Genomic DNA, 25464 nt, shown 5'->3' on the forward strand with positions numbered 1-25464 from the left:
GCATACTGGTTACTTGTCAGTCAGCTATGGTGGCTGTCCACTGCAGCTTGTCAGATGATGTCCACTGCTGTTTTAGGTTTACTTGTAAGCAGAGTACCTGGAGTTACCCTAATATTTGCCTGCCTCCTAATTCACAATTCAACAGAAGTTAGAGAGGCAAGCTACAAAATGTGGCACTGGAAGCTTAATGATTTGACCTCATAAGCTGAAACAAAGCAGCATACTGAGTTTCAACATTCCCATGAAGAAGAGATATCGCCTTCAAACAAGAGAACACCGGCTAACTATCCATAGGATATGTTTTAGGTTAACAATACTCTGCATTTTTTGTCGGCAATGTTGTGTCACTGTGAGCGATAATTGGATATCTTATGTAATGATTACCTGCTGAAATTGTTTGTGCCCATCCACACTGCATCTGTTATAAAACTAAAAATAACCTCCTTAAAAATATAAATACTCTGCATTTTAAAAAGGAATTACGGTGTATGTTTTTTTAGAGTGTTATTTTAAGTAGGTATACATTTATGCTGCCATAATAAATACAAGTAGATACACATATACATACAAATTAATAATGTCAAAACACACGCTAGCTGAATTGTCAGTGTTTACCAGTGGGAGGTATTATTACAAAACTATATGACACTCCTTTTGATGATCTTAGAAGTGTGAAATGTTGAGCCAGTCCACAGTGATGTCAACCAGTTACCTTCAGATTGCACACACACAGCGTCTATAGCAGTTGCCTTAAGCCACTACCCTATCTAATTTCCTTTAACCTCATATTTTTTTAAAATTTATATACACCAGGCACCGCTCCGGCCATAAAAAGGGGAAGGAAGTGCTATAGTAATGCTACAACGCAATAAAAATCACTTGCTGCTATACTGCTGTAAAATAACTACACCACAATTCAGACTATCAAGGAAAATTCGGTGCTCGTATCCTTTCTAGGACTGACCAGGTCGGACCAGCAATGCCCATGACATGTGGGTATATCAAATAGAAGTTTTGCCCTTGCCGGCACATCTCCTTTAACAGCCTGTGTGTAAAAGGAGTATGCCTCACATACTCTAATGAAGCAGTCCGATGTATATGTAGCATAAGTATGGTAGTGCAGAAGCTTATCCAGCCTCTTTCTAAAACCACCACTCTCTGGTGTCAGAGACCAATTATCCCATTGTACACAATGCGTATTCTCTCCTTCGAGTGCAGGAGGCAGTAGTTCTGACTCAAAAACACTGCAGCGTATCTCAATAGGACCATCAGCAATGCCCCTAATGCCACAGTATGAAGTGGATTCCGTTGAGTGCTGCACACAGAATGCACCCGTGCATTAAACAAAAAAGTAAGAATCCTGTAACTGAAAAGCACTGTTCTTGTGCGCATTAGCATTGGCAAGCGGTGAATTGGGTGTTAGAAGATTATGGAGCAGAGCTCCACTTCTCAGCACAGCCGCCTCTTCTTATGGAAATGTACACCATAATGCAATTTCTTAAGTAAAAATAAGGTTTGTTGGAATTTGAAAATGGGGTTAAAAATGAAAGAGATCAAACATAGACCCATATATATGAATAATGTGTTTTGTGACTATCTAACATGCAGGCTGCTGTCATGGATTAAAAATAGAAAACAATGTTCTTCTACCACATAGCAAGAGGTTAATTTATTAAGGGGGCTGTAAAAGAGTGCAAAGCAGATTTGTGCCAGCTTGCGAAAGCTATATAGCATCCTATCCATTGGCACTGAGCAGCCAGTGTGCCCTGGCACCACTCTCTGATGCACATAGCTTATGCCACACTGCCGGCAGCTTACATTTATCGGGTTTGAATTATAAAAGTTATCATATTTAGTGGTCCCAACACAAGCTTCCCCCTCCAAAAAATAGTGACAACAGTGGAATGTATCGCATCCCCCCGACCACCTACAGAAAACAATCTTGCTCAATGGCTGAATGCCTCACCGTTTTCTCATGAACTTGAAGGAAGTGGTAGCAATAGCTATGTAATAGTGTATAGCTATAGGTCTCCAGAACTGGGTGACAGATGTATTGTTTTCTTCCAATGAATGGAATTCAGCATAAATTTTAGGTCGAACATGGGAGTTTCTGCAAAGACTGCTTCAGAAGAAAGTTTATTGAAACTAAATTGCAGTAGGGTGTCTGTAGTGTAAGTCTGCAGGCTCTACAGTACATTCTTGTAACGTTAACAACAGTGGCACTCAAATATACAGAAAAATAGCATCTTAAGAGAATGAATACCATTCTAGACCTTTTAAAAAAGTAACAAAACAAGTGCTTTCCACAGCCGTGACGTTGAGGCAAAGATTCAAAGAGTTTTGTCTAATTTCAGCCTGACTGAAATAAATGGGGGTTAATTCCCTCTTCAGGTAAACCTCACTTTCAAGTAATCACAAACATAATGCAAATTACTAATGCAAAGCATAATATTCATCTAACGAAGTTGAGCTTCACCAACTTTGTGAAGCTTTGTTTTTTAAAATTTCACAAAGTTGGTAAAACTTGTTAAAAAAACCACTTAGCAGGAAAAAATCCAGTAAACAGTGGATTTTGTGGGGGGCAAACAAAAAACAATCCTCCAGAAAAATCTCACCTATAGTTTTTTTTCTTTACATTAAATTACCCAGCCACAGGCAAACTTTTGCAAAGGTCCGAAACTTTGCAAGAATAAGCAGCCAGAATTAATTTCACAGGCACAAAGCTAAAAACCATTTACACAAAGAAATGTATTTTAAAGCTAACCCTGAAATAAAGTACAGTAAAACACTCTCCAAACTATACTAAATTGCAAGTTGTAAACATATAACCAACTATAATAACAAGGCTAAGGCAAGATGCTCTGTGCTTGTCAGGCGCTAAATAGATCATTCACTCACTCATCCACAGAACTATTTACAGTGAAAATCCTGCGTAATAGAACTTTTTTTTAACATAAAAAAAGTATTCAATAACAGGGCTGTGGAGCACAATATCTGTGCTAATGGTAATTACAAATTATTTACAGTAAGGCTTCCATCAAGGGGTAGAGGAGAATACTTCTGACTCATGGCTACTATTCCAGTTAAATGTGTAGAAATGCTTTACTGATAAGTATGGGAAAGTGCACATCTACATGAGGTGTTAATGTCGCTTGTAGCCTATTGACAATGTTTCGTGGATTCAGTGTCATACTGGTAAGAGGCAGGCACATTCCTGAAATTCTCTGTTCCAACATAAGAATAACACTGTAAATTGCTAGAGGGTGACTTTTGTATTCAGAAATCACACAATAAGGATTTGTGGATGATGTGGAGTGCGATTTCCACTTGTAACTAAAGACAATCTGCATATAGGTTCTAGTTTCTGCAGATGAAAATTTACAGTAAGTGTAGAGAGAGTGGGGGGTAGTTGGAAGCTTTGTGAATGACCACATTTGAACTTCACAAAAGCAATCCAAGTAGTTGACCTTTAATCTATGCACCAAAACATGCCACAGCAAATTTGCCGACTGGATATGAAAACATGTTCATATTTGATGCAATGTGTAGGAAATTTGATTAGGCAAATTCATATGATCGCAATACTCACTTTTGTGGGCAATTCACAGGAGTATATATAGGGCACAAGGAGAACGCACGGAAATCAACGAACAGTAAAAAAAAATCCATGAATATTTCTAGAATTTCAGGTGCATTCCCAGATACGCAGAAATGTATGTATTCAGCATAAGTCTGGAATTTGTGTATTTCGGCCTACTTGCGCGTGAACTGGGTGTTAAATACATGCTAGATTCTTCAGGGCCTGCTGTTGCACATTTGTTATGGAGACTACAACACCTCACTTTGCAACGATTTAGAGAATACCTGTATTAACAGTTCAGAATTCCAACAGCAAAGAGTAGCTGGCACTGGAGGTGCATAGGTAATGTCTATGGGAACATCATTTTCATGAAGAGAGGACTAAGAGAATCTGCAACACTGAGGTCCCTTCTAAGCGCCACCGTAATGTACAGGGAAGTTTTAATAAAAACATTATAAAAGCTACCAAACCTTTGCCCGTGAGACACAATAAGCAGCGTACAAAAAATAAGTTAATACTTCTAAAAAATATCTTTCAGCTCCAAACTTAATGTTAAATATTAGTCTTTGGACATCCACGATTTGTGCAGCCATTTACACGGTTTAGTAAAAATGGATTGTTGGGCGAATTAACGGGTATTAAAAAATGTCACTCCTTTTGCTGGTACAATCAGAGGAGACCAGCTCTTCGGTCATATGCAGCACTCTTTGCATTTCTTGCTTCAACATTGGAAAGACCTGTGCAGCCTGGGTCATGGTGGTATCTACAACCAAGGTGGGTTGAGGAGTCCCTGTGCGTATCAACCATGAACCCAACAGACTGTAATGAAAATTATCCAACCTTCTGCATGCAGCAAATACCACAAATGTTGCTTCTTTCCGGGAAAGCCTTGTATGAGGTCGTATATTGTGACACCGCCGCAAACAAACTATATCATCATGGTTTTACCATCCTGAAGTCTTTCTGATGCTTTCTCCATACGAAACTGTCTTTCTATAATCAAGTAACAAAGATTTAACTTGCAGACCTAATGAAAGGAAAGTGTTCTTTTGTAGCATAAGATCATAGCAGCATTGGTGGTTAGCTACCAAGGAAAAAGCTACCCTTTGTTTTCACACACAAATAAATGGATTAAAATCAATAGCATAGCAGCTAGAGATGGCAAGTGTGCCCTTAGCTCAGCCTGCTTTACAGCTTCTCCTTCGAACTTTGCCTCAAACAAAGGCAGCTGCAGACTGCATGTGTTGGTTTCAGTTTAGGCTTCTTCTGTGCTCCACGGGTTGACAGAGGAGGACTCATCTGCATCGTCAAGGAAGGCCTCTTTCTCAGGAGCCGCCTCATCAATGTTCTGGTTGGGTGTTCGTTTGCAGCCATTTGAGCTTCTCTCTGCAGTATTTGAAGCTGCATATGCTGCAGCTTCCGTGCTGTTCCGCACACCATATCCAAAGTAAATGATGAAACCTAAAAAGACAAAGAAAAAAAAGTTAATATGCCTGCATTTTTACAAAATGGTGCAACCGAACGTACCGAAGGATCTGAACAGTTTATAATTGCTTTGCCTAGTCAGTCAGTAGTTTTCAAAAGTATATGTAAGTAGAGGAGGGCCTGTAAAGAAGCAGTATGGGGGCAGGGTCTGGGCCCCATCCACAAATCTTTCTGGGCACGCGGAGTACTTCTGGGTGGAAAAAGTGGTCCACCTTGCATGTAAAATTTTATATTCATGCACAAAGGTGAAATCATCTGATGGAAATCTTTTCAACAGTACTAAGGGATATTGCTGTTCTGTGCCCAGTGCCACCCACGGCAGAGGTCCAGGCAATTGAGCAGAACATGGTCAAACCTGTAACTCCCTGAGCTGTTGCAAACATCTGCAATGCCATTTTCACGTCTAAGTACTTCAAAACTTGTCTCATGGGGTGTATATGAGAAGATGTAGAAAGGTGTTTTCCAACTGAAGAAAAAAAGGACAAATAATTTCTTAAAAAATTCCCTGAATATGTTCTTGCAGATTTTTCACTATGTGGCTTCTCAACACACAAAGGCCCTTCATAACATGCATGCACCATGAAAGATCTAAGAAGCACAAATTGTCATTGCATCTGCTAGAAACTCCTTGACTAACAATTGATTTGATTTCAGTGTATCGCACACAGTAGTAAGTGCAACAACTGCTATGACAAACTAAGAAGACAGACTAGAGTGGCAGAAAACAGCAATGTTCAGAATCATGTACTGGATTGTATGAACAATTCCAGTGATGGAATAGAATGATAATAATGTTTGTAATTAACATAATCTGTATTCCAAAGAAGTATTTTTCAAATATTCATTCCAGCTTTACTTTGGAGTTGTAACATCTGTGCTGCCAAAGGATTTCAATACTGGCGAAAGATCACTACTATGACAATGTTTTGGCATCTACAGGAGGACAATGGACCAGGCAAAGACGAGCAAGAGAATTCAGAACCTATTGATTTTTCCGGAAGCCCTCTATTGAAACACTCTGAAGCAGTCAACCTTGAAGGGTGCAGAACATGCTGATAAATCCACAGAGTAGTTTCCACTAACATGTCAGGAACCAAAGTAATACTGTAAGAGTAGTTTTGGCACTTGTAATGTTGTAGATCACATGCTGTGCAATCTCATGCCTTCTAGTGTTCCGAATGCCACATATTGATTTCCTTTAAAAGGTTTATTTTGGTTTAGCGAATGCAATAAATGAATCGAAATTGTGAACGAAACCCACAATGCACCAGGGAACAAATATCCCATCCGATTACATGACAGATCATTTCCACTGGAGTTTAGGTGCCACTGGATTATTAAACGTAGTAAATCGGATGTGCTCATTAGTGATTTTGAGCCAGAAGGGGCACAGGAGGATCACGTCCGGCTACAACAGAACAATCTGCAAACCAAGGGTTACAGCTAATTACCATTTTTTGTTTGCAGCTTGAGGTCTTGAAGATCACATGCTGTGGCTAAAACTAACCTTAAATTAAAAGTCTTGACTCAGGATATTGCTCAATAGCCTGCATACAAGTAAGCATCTCCGGTCCATGTACTGTTTAGGCAACAAACTGGGGAAAATTAACTAACTGTAGACAAAGTGCACATTTTGAAAATCCACTTAAGTTATACACTTTACCCAAAATTGAAGGTGCATTCCCTTTTAGCACTCAAATGAAGGGTAAGGCCCTAGCATTCTTATGTGTCAAGCGACAAATAGTTTAGACTGGATACATTTTAGAGACAACAGTCTGCCTCACTCGGTCTACACATGAACATGTGTGCTTACACGTGTCATGTGCAAGCTGCTCCCAAGCCCTTACCCAATTAGTCTACAAGCAGCTGACCCTATACTAAGAGATGGTCAATGGACTTTGTAACTTAACCTAGGGGGAGAGGATGTGGCGTAACGGCGAGAGCGGTTGACCTCGAAGCTGGGGAACCAAGTTCGAGTCTCGACAGGGACACTCAACATCCTGCAATTCTGGGCAAATTACTTAATTTTCCCATGCCTACCAAAAATGATTGTATCTGCCTGTGACGTGAATGATGCTCCTGTAAAGTGCTCTGATACCTTCGGTCGAGTTTGTGTTATATAAAACTCCAAAAACAAAAAACTGTTTAAAGGTGTGTTACAGTGAGTATATCTCCATCTATGAGTTTCATGCCACAACAAAGGTAAAAAAATAAAACTTGGAGTTTTTGTATGTAGAGCACTTTGAGAAGGTAATGTCATCCAACTATCGGAAACTGTAGCTACTGCTGATGAGCTGGATACTTTGGGATGTGCCAATATGCATCCTTAAGATTTAAGGTTCGCATGAAAATCTGATGATGTAAAAGTGAGATGACTTTCTGAAGAGATGCCATCTTGAAGTGAACGGTCTGTAAATGTGTGTTCAGAGGAGACCGAAATCAAGCAGTAGACTGAATATGCTCATGTTCCATTTTCGTGTAAAGGAACATCCTTTATAGCTGCTTTCGTGAGTAATACAACAAGCTTCTCTAGCAACAAACAAATGTTTTTGTTCGCTTTGTGTTTGGGTGGTGGAAGGTGTGGATGAATTTGATTAATTTGACAAGTATGTTTTTTCAGCACAAGGGATAGAACATATTTGTCTGTTTCACTTCAGTCAAGAGGACTATTGTTCAACCTTCCCCCACAGGTGTTTGGCAATCAAGGAGATTGAGAATGGAATAATTTGTATAGGAACCTTTTCTCATGATAGCTGAAACTGCAATGAAATTTAACTATTTGCAATTGGCGGCTTTGTGACTCTTCTTGCTGCTGTGCAGGATAGGGTTGTACAAATGCATTGTGTGGTTGGCAAGGTTGCCTACCAGACCAATTAGCTGTTTTCAACGTGATCAACCATAAAATGTTGGTGCTGTAGAGCACCCATGGATTTGGCAGAGTCTGTATCCTTCGAACTAACGTTGAATAGATTTCTAAGCTTTTCAGAAAAGTTTGAGAACTGTGCTTGAGTACATCTGTAAACCAGAAACATGAAACAGCACACAACAGCAGAAGTTGATACCTACCAGTTTTAGGAAACTGATTTTGATAAAATCTTATTCCCAAAAATTACTTTCCAACATCTTTTACAATAACATTTTCTCCATAAAACCTTAGACCATAGTTAACAGTGTATTATGTGGTAAATATTAGCAAATATATGTATATATACATTCAATATATATATATATTCACTGAAAACAAGGTTACAGGACATTATAGTTGGGTTCAGATGTTACACACACACACACACACAAAACCATAGAAATTCAGCAGTTATAGTTATCTCACGTGACTATAACTAATGCCCTGAGGTAACTATAACTCACGCCCCCGCAATGCACAGTTTGCTCATCAATAATTACACAGCAAAAGTTGCAGTGATATTATCAATGATGTCATAGGAAATGTCATGAGTGATGTAATATGTGGGATAAGTAGCACTGCATGGTGAGGCCGCAAGTTATAGTTACCTTAGGGCATGAGTTATAGGTATTTGAGATAAATAGAACTGCTGAATATCTATGACTCTGTATGTAAAATCTGAGCCCAATTATAACATCCCTGTAACTTTTGGTTTTTTTCAGTGAATTTCTAAGATTTCTTTAATCCTAATTCCTAACTATAACTTGGGAGAGAATGTGGCCTAACGGCTAGGGCGGTCAACCACGGAGGTGGGGAACTGGGCTTGAGTCTCTGCAGGGTTGCTCAACATTCTGTGAATCTGGGCAAATCACTTAATCTCCCCGTGTCTATTGAAAATGAATGTGTCCGTCAGTAACATAACTGGTGCTCATGTAAAGCTTTCCGATACCTTCAGGTCTAGTTCACGCTATATAAAACTGCACCCCCAAAAAAATCCCTGTAACATTTCGTTTCTTTAGTGAATTTTACAGTTTTTAAAATATTTGGGTATAAATGGTCTTACATTTTGATCCATAAGTTCAATTTAGATGTTCACAAGTTTATAAATACATTTTATTCATACATTCTTATTATATACATTTTAAAATTGAATATTTTAAAATTACGGTAAGATATCTTTTGTAGTCTTTCTATAAATGCAATGCACCACATCTTTTTTTTAAAATTAATTTTAAGGATTGGTCGTGAATTCTCGGACAAATAAGGGGTCTGTTGGTTATATTGCACACATTCAACACTAAAACAACAACAACTTTAATAAAAAACATATGCCATTGCAATTTCTATAAGTGTGTCACTGCCTGTGTATGGGTGTGCGAGTAGGTGTGTGAGTGACTGTGTGGGTGCAAGTGGTTTTGTGGGTCTGTAAGTGACTGTGTGAGTGGCTGTATGGCTGTGTAAGTGTGGGTGTGAAGAGTTGTGTGGGTCTGAGGGGGTGCTTGTGTTTTTTTTAAATATTCGAGGTCTAGATCCACCTGAATTCGTGAAGATCTGCAGATCCTCACGCACTCCCAACAAAAAAAAAAGGCTTTGGGGCAATTTCTTGCTCATGAGGGGTCCCTCACAGACCCCTCTATCAGTCCCTTGGGGTCAGGGCACTCTTTTTTGGACCAAGATTTAGCTTTCTGCTAAATTTGGCATAATTCCGTGAAGCGCTTCGAGCTGTAGTTTTGTCCAAAATCCCTATGAGAAATTGCATGGGGAAAACACGTTTTCCCCATGTAACTGGCAAACTAGTTTTGATACTTTTGTGAAGATTCGTCAAATGACACCAAAGTAATTAGCAAAACAAAAAACGCTTTTCCTAAGGAAACTAGGTCCTGACTATAACTACCTACTGGCGACTGCCAGTAGTTAAAATATTCATACCTCGACAACAGTGTCAAATAAGATTTATTGACGATCAGCATTATCTATTTCCAATTGCTAAAAGTTAATATTTTCGCATGTGGACTGATGAGGTCACAACTTGATATTTAATTTTTAGTCGTTCGTAGGTCAAAATTAATGGTGTCAATTTGTTTTTGGCTTATGGATTAATATCGTTCCTCATTGTTCACTTTTTTTTTTTGTTTAAATCTGTTTTTATTAATTTCATGGTTTACATCTTCATGTCAGACAAATAACAATATGTATGGCCGACCATATATTGAACCATCCATCGATCTCAAGTAGGCATTACAGTAGGGAAGGTATAAAACTAACATGCATGTCGGTGACTTCATTGACTCAGGTACAAGTAGAACTTCAACAGTTCGTCCATTCCAACTAGGGTAAAAGACACCGTGTATCAGCGATGTGGTTCCGTTATTGTGTTGCACAGAGCCTATTCAGATTATTCAGTATGGGTAATTAAACAGATACCATAGGTAATAACAAACAAAACTCAAAACCAGTAACAGCAGCATAGACCGACTTCTGTATGATCGTCCCTCACCCAGTTCCCCCCGTATCCTCCCCCATCCCCAATTGTTTGTTCACTCTTTAATGCATCACCAAGGAAAGTCATGTAGACTCACTAATAGGAATCCTCTGAATAAGGTCCTTGAAACACTGACCAACAGTCTTTAATGTTAACTAAAGGAGCTCCCATGAAAGATTGTTCCATGCTCAGAACAATTAATAATTCCAGTAAAAATTCAAATAAACCAGACATGAATTCTCAATAATTAACTATATTTTAACAGAGTAACACAAATCAAAAAAGTCTCAATCTTGAGGTGTATTAGAAACACACAACATGAGCACATCAGATGATGGAGCTACGTTTAAAACAGAGCAAACTGGGAAGCATAAATGAAAATCTTATATACAGTTCTAATCAAACACATGCAACTGCCTACTAACCTCACAGCAATGGATAAATAATTTGGTAAAAATACTGAAAAAAACTAAAATCACATCAAAATTATCTAGCTGGCATACGGTCAACCAAGATGATTGACTATCAACCTCTACTTCACAGTGCAAAACTAAACAACTTATCTAAAACAACATGCGCTAAAACCAAACAAAGTAGACTTTTTCCCTAGATATAAATCAGAAGAAACATGCTAAACCATCAAAATAACAATCTTTTCCATAGCTACTTAAGCTAAAAACGCAGGAATTGTTTTGCATTGAAATAGTTCCAGATAAATCATCAGGAAACAAAAAAAGTCAAAGTACTTGGGGTTCTGACATATGAATTAGCAATATTAGGGGCAAGAAATCTGAACTGACTGCTTGGGGGACTTTTAGACAATAATTACTCAAACTAAAATACCCAAATATTATACAATAAATTAAGATATGCTTTAATTATTCTTCCAGCCTCCCCAGGAACAAAATAAGTTACTTACCTGTAGCTGTAGTTCTCCAGTATTGGTAACTTTCATAGATTCACATGCTCGAATCATTCCCAGTCGTCAAATTGGGAATCCCACAGTATTATATCAAAGCAATCAAATTAGTAGACTACGGTACAATGGAACTAGGTCATGAATTTAATAGCCTATCCATGGCCTTTTCTTTTTTTTTCTTTTTTTTTTTAAAAGGACCAAACTTCTACAACCGAACAGGTGACAGCACCCTCTAGAACTTTACCCACAGAGGCTAGTTCCCTCAGATTTTCAAGCACAAGTGGGAATAAATATAATCCCAACTAGTAAAGGGGAGGCTCTAGGGGAGATGGGTGGGTCACATGTGAATCTATGAAAGATATCAATAATGGAGAACAGTTACAGGTAAGTAACGTATTTGCTACTCCAGGGTTGGATCTTTCATAGATTCACATGCCTGAATCCGAATAGTTAGCACTAAACATAAATACATATTAGCATACCATAATAATGCAAATATGGTCAATGGTTGTAACAAGCATAATGGAAACAAACATAACAAGAGCGGATGGTGGGAAAATAAATACATAAAAAGGAAAGAGGTTTACCTTACTGAAATAGATGGCACAACACAGCCTGTCCCACCGCTGTATCAGCTTTGTCTGTAGCATCCAGGCAATAATGATAGGTAAAGGTATGCCTGGTGGACCATGTGGCCAGCAAATAAAGCTGTGGATGTAGAAACAGCTCTTGTTGAACGAGCCTTGACTCTAGGACTTAAGGGTCGTCCTGCAGCGTTATGGCAGATTTGAATGGCTATTGCAATCCATCTTACAAAGGAAGATTTAGAGACAGGTAGCCCTTCATTCAAATTGCCATAGGCGATGAACAATTGATCAGATTTACAGAACTGTTTTGTTCTGTTAACACACCTTTTAACATCCAAAGTATGCAGATATCGCTCAGCAATAGTTTGTGGGTTTGGAAAGAATGGATTTCCATCTCAACGAACCTATTGTACTAAAGACAAAGGTACTTTAGTATGAATTTAGGGTTAGTCCTTAAGATCACTTTGTCTTTTTTGAATTGCATGAACAGATGTATCATAGTGAATGCTTGCAATTCACTAACTCTTCTTGCTTATGTTAGTGCTAATAGCAGAGTCGTCTTCCATGACAGATATTTCAACTATGTCTTGTGGATTGGTTCAAATGGTCTTCTCATTAACTGACTTAATACCACGTTGAGATGCCAAGAAGTAGGAGGCTCTTTTATTGGTGGAAAAGCTCTAAAGAGTCCCTTGAGGAACTGTTTAATTATTCTAGTAGACCATAGATAAGAGTTTCCCGATCTCCTAAAGTGAGAGATTGCTGCGAAGTGCACTTTTATTGATGAATGTGCTTGGCTAACTGAAGATATGGTAAAGATCTGTACTGGTGTTGCGAGGAATGGATGTATTCTTTTTCTTGACACTATATAGAGAAACGTTTCCACTTAAACTTCCACTACGCTCAGCCCGCCGCATATGCTGAAAACAGCAAAACAATCCCATGTATTCACGGTTAAAAGCCCTTTTGATGTACATAAACAGGTGGATGAAAACTATTTAACACTTTGCGACCAGATAAGCAACACCCCAATGAAGAAAAAAAACCCACACAGGTTGTCAGCTTCCTGGTGCAATGTAAAGCTAATAAAAACTTAAAGGGCTGCAAACAGGCAGCAAGAAAGTGGAGAAAATGATACGCAGATGAGGATAAAACTACCTTGAAAGTGGCAATAGGTAACTACAAAAAAGAAGGAAAAAAAGCCCAAAAAGGGATTTAAAAATGTTGTCATTAAAAGGAATAATGGTGTCATGGACCGTATAGATAATTTGATCAAAGTTTGTGAAGGGATGTTGATAGTTCCATCAGACGCAGTAAACAATGTCAGTAGTTCTCAACACACTCCCCCTAAAATTCAATCCACATCTTCAGGCTCTATATCTATACCGGCCATGTTTAAAATATCAGTGGACAAGGGTATAATTGAGCCCGTCGTAGTGGGGAATTTATTAAGTGAGGCTGTTCAACCCCTTGATGAGCAAATAGTAAATGCAAGCAATTTGGAGTGTATTGTAGATTGCAGTAATAGATTCACCCCCCTATTGACCCTTGTTGAGAATACTGTGTTGGCTAAATCGCAAGAATGTATAGGCCACGAGGGTGTTATACATCAAACATCATCACCACACCCTTGTAAATGTGCATGCATGAGGGAGATTCGACCGGAACAAGCAAGTTTGATATTACAGCCGGGTGTATTTATAGAACTTGTTAATGTCCTAAAGGCCCTGATCGAAAAGCTAACAGAAAAACTAACTGATACGGCCAAAATGATCAATAATGATAATCGTTCAAATGTTGTCAGACCATGCACACCTGGGGGGTCTTCGTGGGATGCTTTAGACATGGTAACCAAGGGTAAGCCCCAGGATGGTGTTGAAACAGTATTGACTGTTCTCCATTCAATCCCAAATGAGACACAACAGATTATTAATGGGACCCCGCACCCCTATGCTCAGTCATTTCGCGATAGTCATTTTATTTCCCGGCAAGATAACAAGAGTTATGGCGACCAAGTCAATATAAGATTGTTGCATCCCCGAAGCCATTTAGGCCCTTTCCAGCATTGGCCAAATCAACCACAAAGAAGTTTTTTGCCTTACAGTACAAAAAATCAAATATATTTAATAAATGTACCTAAAAAAAATCCTAGCTTACTCAGGGAAGACGAAGAATCCCTGATCAATAAAAGCACCCAGTGGCTTCGGCACATGAGGAACTGTAGGTCATTAATAAGGGAAGACATACTTGCCGCCCAACAAATTGAGAGGACTGATTATAGTTCAGATTACGTATGCCTAACTCTAAACTCAGCCGAATTAGTGGATAATTTGGTGGCATTTGATTTAAGAACGTCTCATTTGACCTCATCCATAATTAGGATAAAATACAACGCCCCCGCAAAGTTCCCGAACCAGAAAGGAGTTATCCCCCAGGAACTTCATAATGAAAGTTCCTCTTTGGAAAAAGTAGATTGATGCTTAAAGTCAACTCCTCTTTCGACACAGCAAACTACTAACAAAACTAATATAGATGGTGTAAAAATTAGGCCCCCCTCAAACGATTATAACTACAGTAAGAAGGGACATGTCTCTGTGGAGGGAGGGGTTAGGTTTGATAAAAATGGAATAACTGTTCTCTCCTCGCCTCAGACCATTTGTGATTTGGATATGCTGACAGAGGTTCAGGGAACCTATGTACAGGAGGCCTTTTGTAATATTATGCCCGATTATGTGAAACCAGGACTAGACTTTGTTTCCTGGAATATAGCAGGGCTACGTTCTAAGATAGTCTCATCCGATTGGTCGGATTTTATAGAAAATAGTGATGTATGTATCTTTCAGGAGACTTGGTCTCTTGAAAGTATATTCCGTCCAGGGTACTTGAACTTTTCAAAACCGGCTGTTGGAGGTAGAAAAGGTAGACCATCTGGAGGGTTAACAATCTGGGTGAGACAAAATGCCTGGTACAGGGTCGAGGAAGTATCGATTAATAGTCCAGATATACAAGCTATCCAGTTATGCTATGATCATCAACCAGGCTCGGACTGTGTTTTCATCGCTGGGGCTGCCACGGAGCCATTGATTGGTGTTTAAGGAGGACAACGATACTTTTGAACTTTGCTTTTATCTTTCGGGACTGCGAGGACCAGGGCGCCTTGCGGATTGCTTACCTGCCGCACCTGGTTCCTCTTCCCGACTCCTCCCCTGCCTACTATTTAGTGCCTCGCGGCCCCCGCTTCGCGGGCGCCGCTCGCAGGCTCGGACTGTGTTTTCTTCGCTGGGGCTGCCACGGAGCCATTGATTGGTGTTTAAGGAGGACAACGAGGACAACGATACTTTTGAACTCTGCTTTTATCTTTCGGGACTGCGAGGACCAGGGCGCCTTGCGGATTGCTTACCTGCCGCACCTGGTTCCTCTTACCGACTCCTCCTCCTCCTCCTTATTTAAGTCACTTCCTGTCTCGCGTAAGCAGGACGCGTGCGGGGCGCAGACCGGGGCGAAGCCCGGGCTAAGGGCAGGCCCGTTGTAGCCCATTAGAGACCGGCAGAGACCGGACCGGGCCCCCCCTCCTTACTCTGTGGACAAAATTGTATGTGTTCTTACTTACACTTGTTACTCTTCAGTAATATTGCATGCTCCATGTCTGTACCTAGACTTGTATAGGTTGATTGTAGTAATCAATTAGTGTCCAACTACTTCTACTCTATAAACTATACCGTTTTGACAGTCTTATGGCAACCAAAGAGGGTAGGAATCTTGTTCCCAATGGCAACCTTACTGGTACTCTAGATCACTTCATAGTAAGAGCTAATTCTGTGATCGACCAGGGCATTGTTCTTATGGAACGCAGAGTATCGCAGGACCTTGCCCTGGCTAAGAGATCTTCGTTGGGCCACTTTGCTAATGCCCGTACGCCTAAAGCTTCTAAGGGAGCCCCTAATAGCACTGGTCCTAAAATAACCATCCAACCCCTTACCCAATTTTTAGATGAAACATCACATAGCGACCTTTGAGTTGTGACGATTCGTCGCTGACCCCGAGAGACTTAATGCCCCCAGTGATTAGGCATGGACCGATTCTACGGAACAAAAAGGGCAAAGTCTCAGGGACGACTCTAAAAATGAAGCCTCAAGCCCCCAGTGCACCAAGTGTAAAATCTGGGGGAGTTAAACAATTAAAACGCCGGAATAACAAAGTTCCTGAGGCTCCTAATATGGGCACCGAGGGTCCTGGAAGCTGTGTTTTGCTCCCAGTGTCCTCGCACCAAGTGCTTCCAGGGGGGTCCTTAGGCCAGGCACAGGCTCCTTCAGCTATAGTGCCCCAAGTAGATGGGGATTTTTTATCATTGAAATTAGATGCGCTGTTGCGCTCCCTCCTTGGTCCTCTGGAAAAGAGACTCGACAGTATAGCGACCCATCTTACGATTCTTGAACAACAAATAAAGGGTATTTCAGGCAGTGTCGCTATTAAAGTATGCCCACAGTGTTCCTGTAATTGTATTCCTAACAGTAGGGCTGGGGGGGCAGTGACAGACGCCACCTCTACATGTTTAGAGTCTCGGCCACCTCCCATCCCACAGGTTACACCACAGGTAGTGCCCGCCAACACTCAATCTCCCACACATACAACATGAAGCCAGGCCTACTGACATCCAGCAGTTAGATCACAACAATATAAGAACGGCCCCCCTTGTCAATGATAGTGATATTGGCAGGGTAGCACGGAAGGGAGGTATGGGAGAGGCCCCTAGAATTACTCCGAGAATCGATCTGCCCCCGGAAGCAAGCCCTTATTTGGTAGTCCTCACGGGGGTACCTGAAATTAGTGCCACAAGTAGAGAGAACTTTAGTTCTCTGAAAAATAAAACAATACAATGGCTTAGCAACTATAGGCCCTTGCCCCCTGATTTTAGAAGTGAGATTATCATGGTTAGAAGGGTGGGGTGTATCCCCAAATCTCTAACTGGTGATTGTGTGATAGTCAACTTTAGGGATCCCAGGACAGCAGAATACATCTGTAAGTGGGATACACCCTGCCCAGACACAAAAATAGGAGTTCGCCCCCTCACGTTCTTTTACCCTAGTGAATTTCTGAGGCCCCAGGAAGAAGGATGGTCCTCTGTTCCATATTCGCGTTGGGGAGGAGGTGGGAAGTCCAGACGTGATCCATATGCTTTGGCACGGTATTATACCCCCTGCTCAAACAGGTATAGCTACCTGGATCAGGTTGACTGACTGGGTTGCTATAACCAGGTAACACGGGGTAATAATGCGGGTGATACCGTGGTTCCTGAGTCCACTGTGGTAGCAAGGGAAAGTAATCTGCCCCCTTGTACTCGGGGGATTCCTATTTATCCTATAGGGACCACTACAAATCCCCACACACAGAAAACTGGCTGCACTTCCAGCGAGCAGGACCCCTCAATTAATCCAGAAAGTAGCAGTGATGCCTCATCGCGGGCAACCGATATATATCAGCAGGGGTGCCCAACCCACTCACTAGACACCCCACATTACATTCAGGGGCACTCTGAGCACATGATTATAATGTCATGGAATGTGGCGGGCTTGAAAAGCAAGTTAGCCTGCCCAGATTTGGGTACTTTTGTTGATACTTCTGATGTCATTCTATTTCAGGAGACTTGGGCTAGGGAGGAGTTGCATAGATTGGGGTTCGCGGCCTTTAACATCAAGGCCCGGTGGGGAGGCAAAGGCCGACCCTCTGGTGGCCTGACAACGTGGGTTGGTGTACACCTTGGTTGCAAGGCGGAATCGATTCAGACTAACTCGGACGATATTCAATGTGTCCTTATGACATGGCCCACATTACATAAATTGGCAGTGGTTAATGTCTACTCTCGACCGACTGCTTTGGCCAAGGAGTCTAGTACCATTGGGGAATTATCGGTTTTTCTTGACTCCCTAAGTCGCGACACCCAGTATGTGGTCGCTGGCGATTTCAACTGCCACTACGAGCCCCTGCGAGGGTTGAACGAGGGGATGTTGATGGGAGAAGACGAGTATTGGGGAATACCACCCTGTAAGTCCCCTTATGCTAAGGCATGGTCTCCATTGGCCATGCAGATCACAACTTTAACACTACATAACTCGATTAGGGCGGTTAATGGTCGCAAGCCCTCAGATATTCCCTCCAAGTGTACATATAATAAAAAAGATCATGAATCCCACTTGGACTATGTTATGGTAGAAACCCGGATGTGGCCAAAGATAGTGGATCTGGAGGTATTGAATAGAATGGATAGTGACCATAACGCCCTGATGTTGAAGATGGAATCTCCCTATACTTTAATAAGCCATAATGTATTGACCAATGACCCCGGCCTTGTTATCACTAACAACAGGAGGCGGGTTAAGTGGGGGAATTTGCTTGCGAAGAGGGATGCACTCTCCAGCTTATACACACAAATTCTTCCCCTCCTTATAAAGGCAAGTGATATCTGGGCACAAGTTCTGAGCCCAGGTGTATCGGTGAACCTGCTTACAGTTCACAAGGAACTGGTGGACAGTCTAGCAGGCATCTTTAACCCGATTGCTCCATTAAACAAGACCAGGGTGCCCCCTTTCTCTTCTTGGTACAATGCCAATTGCAGGAGGTTAAAAACGGATTTGGTAAGTGCCATTAAAGATGGCACTGATAGGCCAAAAATCAGTGCATTTAGGTCATTGTATAAAGAAGCAATGAAACAGGCAAAAATAGATTGGGACTGGGAGAGATGGCAGAATTTAGCCTCCGCGCTTGCTAATAAGGAAACATGGAGATTCTGGGCCATCGTGAACTCGGGGGGTGATGAACCCCGCAATGCGATTGAAGCCAATTTAGACACGGGGGTGTGGGAAACACATTTTAAATCCCTATATGCAGCGACTTCTGATTTAGATCTTATGCCTCTGCATATACCTATATCTGGGGTTGTGGAGGTTTTGGAATTTACCCCTGAGGACGTTTCTATTGCCCTTGGAAAACTGACAATGGGTAAAGCACCAGGGATAGATAAACTCCCCGGGGATATGTTTAAAGATCAACCGAAGATTTGGGCGCCATATCTCTGCGCTTTATTTAATACTATTTTGCGTGGTACAGAGGTGCCGGGCACGTGGCTGGGAGCAGAGATTATACCAATTTATAAAAAGGGCTCCCCTCTGCTCCCTGTTAATTACAGACCCATCAGCCTCATTGATGTCCCCCCAAAAATCTTCTCACGACTCATCTTAGATCGTTTGCAGGAGTGGATCAATGAGAATGAAATTCTTTCCCCCTATCAGGCTGGCTTCAGGAGGAATACATCCACCATGGACCAGATCTTCCGCTTAGTCATGCTGTACTGGAAGACTGTGCTAATAGAGGGTGGCAGCCTCTACATGGTGTTTGTAGACCTCCGATCCGCCTTTGATACTGTGCCCAGGGGGAAACTCTGGGCTGTGCTTCGGGACTTGGGAGTTCCGAATACATTATTGGGGATTTTGGTGAGGCTCCACACTCAGAATTTTGCACAGGTCAGGTGTGCGAGAGGAGGAGTACTGTCTGCTAGGTTTCCGGTGAACAGGGGGGTCAGGCAAGGGTGCGTCCTGGCTCCAACCCTGTTTTGTTTGTATGTGAATGGGTTGATATCACACTTGGATGCAGTGCCAAATAACGATGCACCTAGATTGGCAGGCAGGAAAGTTTCGGCTATAATGTTTGCCGACATTACTCTCCTACTTTCCAAGTCACCCATAGGAATACAACACATATTGAATGGTTTTAACAACTTTTGCTGTGCTCACGGATTACAGATCAATGTAGACAAGACTAAATTTATAATTTTTAACCCCTCATTACACACTAGACCAGCACCTATTCTGGATTCGGTTAGATTAGAGAGAGTCCAGACATTTCAATATCTAGGTGTCACATTAAGCGAAAGCCTCTCTTGGGGTCCCCATCTTGCTAAATCCCAACTCAGATTGTCCTAAACAGTGGGGGGAATCTTAAAGATGTCTAATGCCTCTACATTTAGGCCTATAACCCCAGGGCTTGAAATATATAAAACTAGGGCGAGAGCAGCGGTATTGTATGGAGGGGAACTTTGTGGGCATGCCTCTAGGCCTGAAATCGCCAAAGTAGAGAATAGATTTTTGCGGCAGTTGCTGCTGCTTCCCCAAAGTACACCCCTTCTACCGCTAAGGCTCGATTTGGGTTTACTCCCTATCCAGGAGGAATTATCTATCAAACCCCTTAGGTTCTGGAGGAGGTTATGGATAACCCCCGAACTCCTTTCAGTATATAAACGAATTGCAAGAAGTACTGACTTCAAGTAAGGCAGCGAATATCTCCTGGCTCATCTATGTCAAACAAGAACTACTGACAATGGGCCTTTCAGACATGTGGTATAATCCAGCTAAGGCCTGTAGGGAGATCTCAGGGAAATCACTTACGGAGTGCTATAGATTACGTTGCAGCAGTGTATGGCTGCACGATTCCCAGAATGGCTCCATGGTAAAATCATTTCTAGAGATTAAATCTGTATATTCCTTTGAAGAATTCTTGAATGTTATTCACCCTGCTGTGGCCAGGAAGCTATACATACAATGGAGGTTTGGCTCACTCCCATTAGGGAGTCTTACAAGCAAATGGTCATCCTCCAGGGCCACTCAATGCCCAGGTTGTGGTGCTGAAAAGGAGAATGAATGTCATATAATATTCTTTTGCCCTGCATATAGTAGAGCTCGGAAGTTCTGGATTCTACCAATCTGCAAAAATCTGGGCTTCCGGAAATGTTCGGTTGCACTAAGAATTTTCAAATCTGATACTGCAGGATATATTGTGTTTGCCCTTTCTAAGTTCCTGCATGCCATGTGGATCAAAAGGAGTTTTTTAGTTTCAAATAGTGGCTAGCGCCAATGGCTTTTTCTGGATTTCGAACTTGTATGTACTGTTTTAATGTTGTACCTTCTCTGTGTAAATATGATTTTATTTGTATCTTGTATGGCTGAAATATTGCCGAAATAAAGAATCATGAGATAGTGATAAATGTATATGCCAAAGGTACAGTGGGAGGGAAAGTGTCAGAAACTGTTTCCTTACTCGATACCTTTGTGGGTGACAATAGAGGTAAATGCAGTATAGTAATTGCTGGTGATTTTAATTGTTGTTTTGAGCCATTGGACTCAGAAGATGGTTACCTTGGTGAAGAAGAAGATTCTCAGTGGAGTATACCTGCTTTGACCCTCGATCCAATAAGGAAATGGACTGCGGTAGCCCTCCAATTAAAAAGTTTGTGTTTATAGAAGGGCTTAAGAGCTGTGAATGGGAGGTCAAACTGACAGTAAGGGCTCCTATACGTATTGTTGTGGTTTAAAAAGGAGCCAAATAGACTATTTTTTATTAATCTGGAGTTGTGGCCTCTACTTATCGATATGGAAGTCCGTGAGAGAGCCGAGAGGGACTATAATCCTTTGTTATTATCTTTACGGTTACAAGTTTTACATACTCTGGCGCACCCGTTGGAACATGTTACTGCGGCTGTTGTTCTCACAAAAGACACGAGAAGACTAAAATGGCCAATGCTAATTGATAACAGCACCATATTGGAGCAGATGAGAGTTGAGGTTGAGAACTCACTAGCCGTCCTTGCAAACCTAGAATCTCAGGAAGAAATCAATCAAAATATTCTACAGGTGCATGATTCATTGTTTGCTAACTTAAAATCTTTTTTTATTAAACCATGCAATCCTAAGAGATTTGTTGCCCCCATGTCTGCCAAATGCATGCAGAGTAGCTTATAAAAACTTGTCCAAAGCCATTAAATTGAAAATTCAACCAGATATAAAGAACGCTAGGACTTTTTATAAAGCAACTCAGCTCAAAGCTAAGAAAGAGGCTGATGAACAACGATGGTGTGATCTCTTACAAGCAAGTAAGGAAAAGGGTATGCAGACGTTCTGGGAGCTTGTTAAATGGGGCAGTGGCGAAGCAAGCAAAATACCCCACAATTTCGTAGCCCCCGAACAGTGGGTGCTTCACTTTCAGGCCCAATTTAACTCCACAAGTACCATCGTAGTTCAACCTCTGATAGAGAAGTCGATTTAGTTGTGGTTTTCAACAGGGCAGAGGTGGAAACGGCACTAAAAACTGTACCTAAAGGAAGAGCCCCAGGCCCGGATTGCATCCCAGTGGATCTGTTTTTATATGACAAGGACAATTGGCTTAAATATATCTTAACACTTGCAAATGCAATAGCTAGTGGTGCTCCAGTTCCCGAGTCATGGTGTGGAGCAGAAATCCTCCCAATTTACAAAAAAGGAGACCGCGCCAATCCTAGTAACTATAGGCCTATAAGTTTGATTGATTCGATACAAAAAATCATGGCCAGGTTAGTGTTGAGTCGTATTCAGACCTGGATCAATGATAGAGATATAATGTCTCCCTTATAGGCTGGCTTTCGTCCACACGTCAGTACAACAGACCAAGTGTTTAGGTTTATATTAATTTACTGGCGTGTGGCAATTATCGCTGTTGGTACGATCTACGCTGCCTTTATCGATCTCAAATCTGCTTTTGATTTAGTTCCACGTAATAAGTTATGGGGGCCTCGGAAGTTCTGGGCATGCCTCTAGAACGGTTATCTCTGGTGGTCAAGCTACATGAGTCAAATTTTGCCCAAGTAAGGTAGGGGTCCCAGGGTAAGACAACTGAAAGATTTGCAGTATCTAAGGGGGTCCGTCAAGGATGTGTTTTGGCGACAACCCTATTTAGCTTATTTATAAATAGGGTTGTTAACTACTTTGCCTCCTTTCCTACTGATGCTCCCTCTCTTGCAGGCATGAAGGTCCCTCTGCTTATGTTCGCAGATGACACCCTGATTATTTCAAAAACACAGAAAGGGTTGCAACGGGCACTAAACCGATTTGAGGAATTTTGTGCAGACCATGAGTTGCTGATAAACGTGGACAAAACTAAATTGCACAGATATAAATCAATTAGAATGTGCTCCTGAATAACACCAAGTTAGAACAAACACATGTTTTCACATACCTTTGGGTGACCCTGGGTAGAAAACTAAATTGGCAACCTCAAATCGACTTGATGCCCAACTCGCTGGTGTGCTGGGGAAAGAACACAGATTATCTCAGACTAAGCCGTTAGGACCAGCTCTACAGATCTACAATACTAAGGTTAAAGCCTCAGTTCTATATGGCGCTGAGTTATGGGGCTTTGACAACGTAACCCCCCTAACTGTGGCCCAGAATAAATTTATAAGGGCTCTAACTGGCCTCCCCCAATCTACTCTCCTGAAACACCACTACTTAGATCTAGGGTGCTATACGCTTGAGGAGGCAGCATGATATAGACCAGTAGCCTTCTGGAGAAGGCTTTGGCCCACTCCGGAGCTGGTTGTCTATGCTAATGCATTGAAAGATGTCATTAAAGCCGATGTATCCTGTAAGATCCATTGGTTACAAAAAGTTAAAAGTGTTCTACAAGACATGGGACTAAGCCATCTATGGGAGGATCCCGTCGGCAACCCCTTCCCTACTAAGAGGATTTTCAAAGAAACTTACTGGAATATGGTTAGAATAAAATCAGTGTTCCATCCTATGAATACCTCTTTGACTAGGTCATTTCTGGAGCACAAATGTGTGGCCCAATATGAGGATTACTGGGATTTTATATCTAAACCAGGTGATAAAAAATCTTTATTTTCAGTTCAGGGTAGGCACCCTCTCGGTCAAAGCTTTCACCTGCAAATGGCAGAGTATCGGGCAACACATGTGTTTTTTGTCCAGTGCAGGTTGAGACAGTCGCCCATATATTTTTTGTTTGTCCGGCGTACAAATCTCCCAGAGCCAAATGGATTAAAGTTCTTTGTTCTAATATGGGCACTCGATCTTGCGCCACGGCTCTCCGAATATTAATATCAAATACAGATGAGCATATCGTGATTGCCGTGGCTAAATTCCTGAGATGGGCATGGAATATAAGGGCGAACAAGATGAAGACCATCTGAACAAATGCCAGCACTTCAGGCCTAAGTTTTACTTTTTTTCTTATAAATTCTGACCGCAATAATTTGCACCTAGTGTATGGATTCACGGGTCCAGGGGGAAAGAAAATTTCAAATGGTTATGAGTTGTGTTTTGAGTATTTTACCCCCATTTTAATACTTTGGTTTTATTACATAGTTTTATAATGGAATGTAACTTATTTAAAAAACTTTTCACTGATATGTTTTAATTGCTAGTCTTTTTATATTGCGTATTATTGGCAAATGAATTTATACAAAAATGTTATTGTATATAATGGTTGCGTCTTTTATGATCATAATGATCGCAATAAAGACGTTTTGACTGACAAAAAAAACACTTTCGCAATTTTTTAGAAACTAATAATAGGCTAGAAGACGTGCGATTTGGTTTCCGTCCAGGTCATGGAACAGCCTTATTGACAGTCCTAGATGAACTTTGAATGTGAGCAGACAGAAGACAATCAGTTATATAGATTCTACTGGACCTGTCTGCTGCATTAGATACGGTAAACCACAATTTTCTCTTGATGAGGCTCAAAGAGGTTGGGGTTAAAGGCATGGCTCTGAAATGGTTTCAATCATACATGTTGAATAGACTTCACGCAGTAGCCTTACCCCCCTATCAATTCAAATTTGTTAACCTTCATCATGGCATCCCCCAGGGATCAGCGACCAGCCAGATATTGTTCAATATCTATAGGAGTCCTCTGATCATACAATGTTAACCTGGTGAACTATGCGGATGATACGCAACTCATCCTGTAATTGGAGGGGAATCAATCATCATCACTGGAAAAACTTTCATGCGTGTATGCAAGAAACTGCAAGATGGCTTAAGAATAACTCCTTGCAGTTTAACGGAGACAAAACAGAGATTTCATGCTGTGCGGCAAAGAAAGTTCTACTCCCGCTCCCAGCCAACTTTTGGCCTATTCCTACAGATAAGCTACTGATACCCTCCGAGGCAGTGCGCAACCTGGGGATAGTATTTGACGATAAACTGAGTCTAGAAACTCAAGTGAACAAAACCGCTGGGACAGTTTTTCCCTTATCAGAGCGCTACGGAATATACTTCCAATGCTACAGACTCCAGCTAGAACACTAAGCTTCATTCTGAGCCGGTTGGATTACTGTAATGCCCTGTTGCTGGAGGCCCCATATTTCCTGATTGGGAGACTTCAGAGAATTCAGACAATAGCTGCTAAGCTAGCTCTAAAGGGATCACGCCGATCATCAGCCTCTCTGTCTCTTAAAGAGCTTCACTGGCTCCCAGTGCTACGGAGGATACAATTTAAATCGCTCTGCATTGTATTCAAGGCTCTGCAGGGACTCGGGCCCAAGCATTTGCATAACAAATTTGAATGGTATGCTCCGACCAGAAGCCTTCGCTCCTCATGAGCTAAACTGGTAAACGTGCCTAGGTTTAGAAGAACAAAGTTTGGAGGAAAAGCTTTTAGCTCTGCAGCCTCTCGGCTCTG

At 41.4% G+C, this 25464-nt stretch overlaps 1 protein-coding gene across 2 annotated transcripts in view; it reads right to left on the bottom strand.

Annotated features, from left to right (window-relative positions):
• Nucleotides 1-2120: 2120 nt before the first annotated feature.
• Nucleotides 2121-25464, bottom strand: part of SLC7A1 (solute carrier family 7 member 1) — a 509165-nt gene continuing 485821 nt past the window's right edge. For both annotated transcript variants that reach the window (XM_085621651.1, XM_085621652.1), the window contains exon 13: nt 2121-5041. In XM_085621651.1, coding sequence (XP_085477777.1) covers nt 4836-5041 — 206 coding nt within the window. In that variant the 3' untranslated portion in view covers nt 2121-4835. The remainder of the gene's footprint in view (nt 5042-25464) is intronic.

The sequence above is a fragment of the Triturus cristatus genome, chromosome 8, assembly GCF_964204655.1.
Source record: "Triturus cristatus chromosome 8, aTriCri1.1, whole genome shotgun sequence".
In the NCBI taxonomy this organism is placed as follows: Eukaryota; Metazoa; Chordata; class Amphibia; order Caudata; family Salamandridae; genus Triturus; species Triturus cristatus.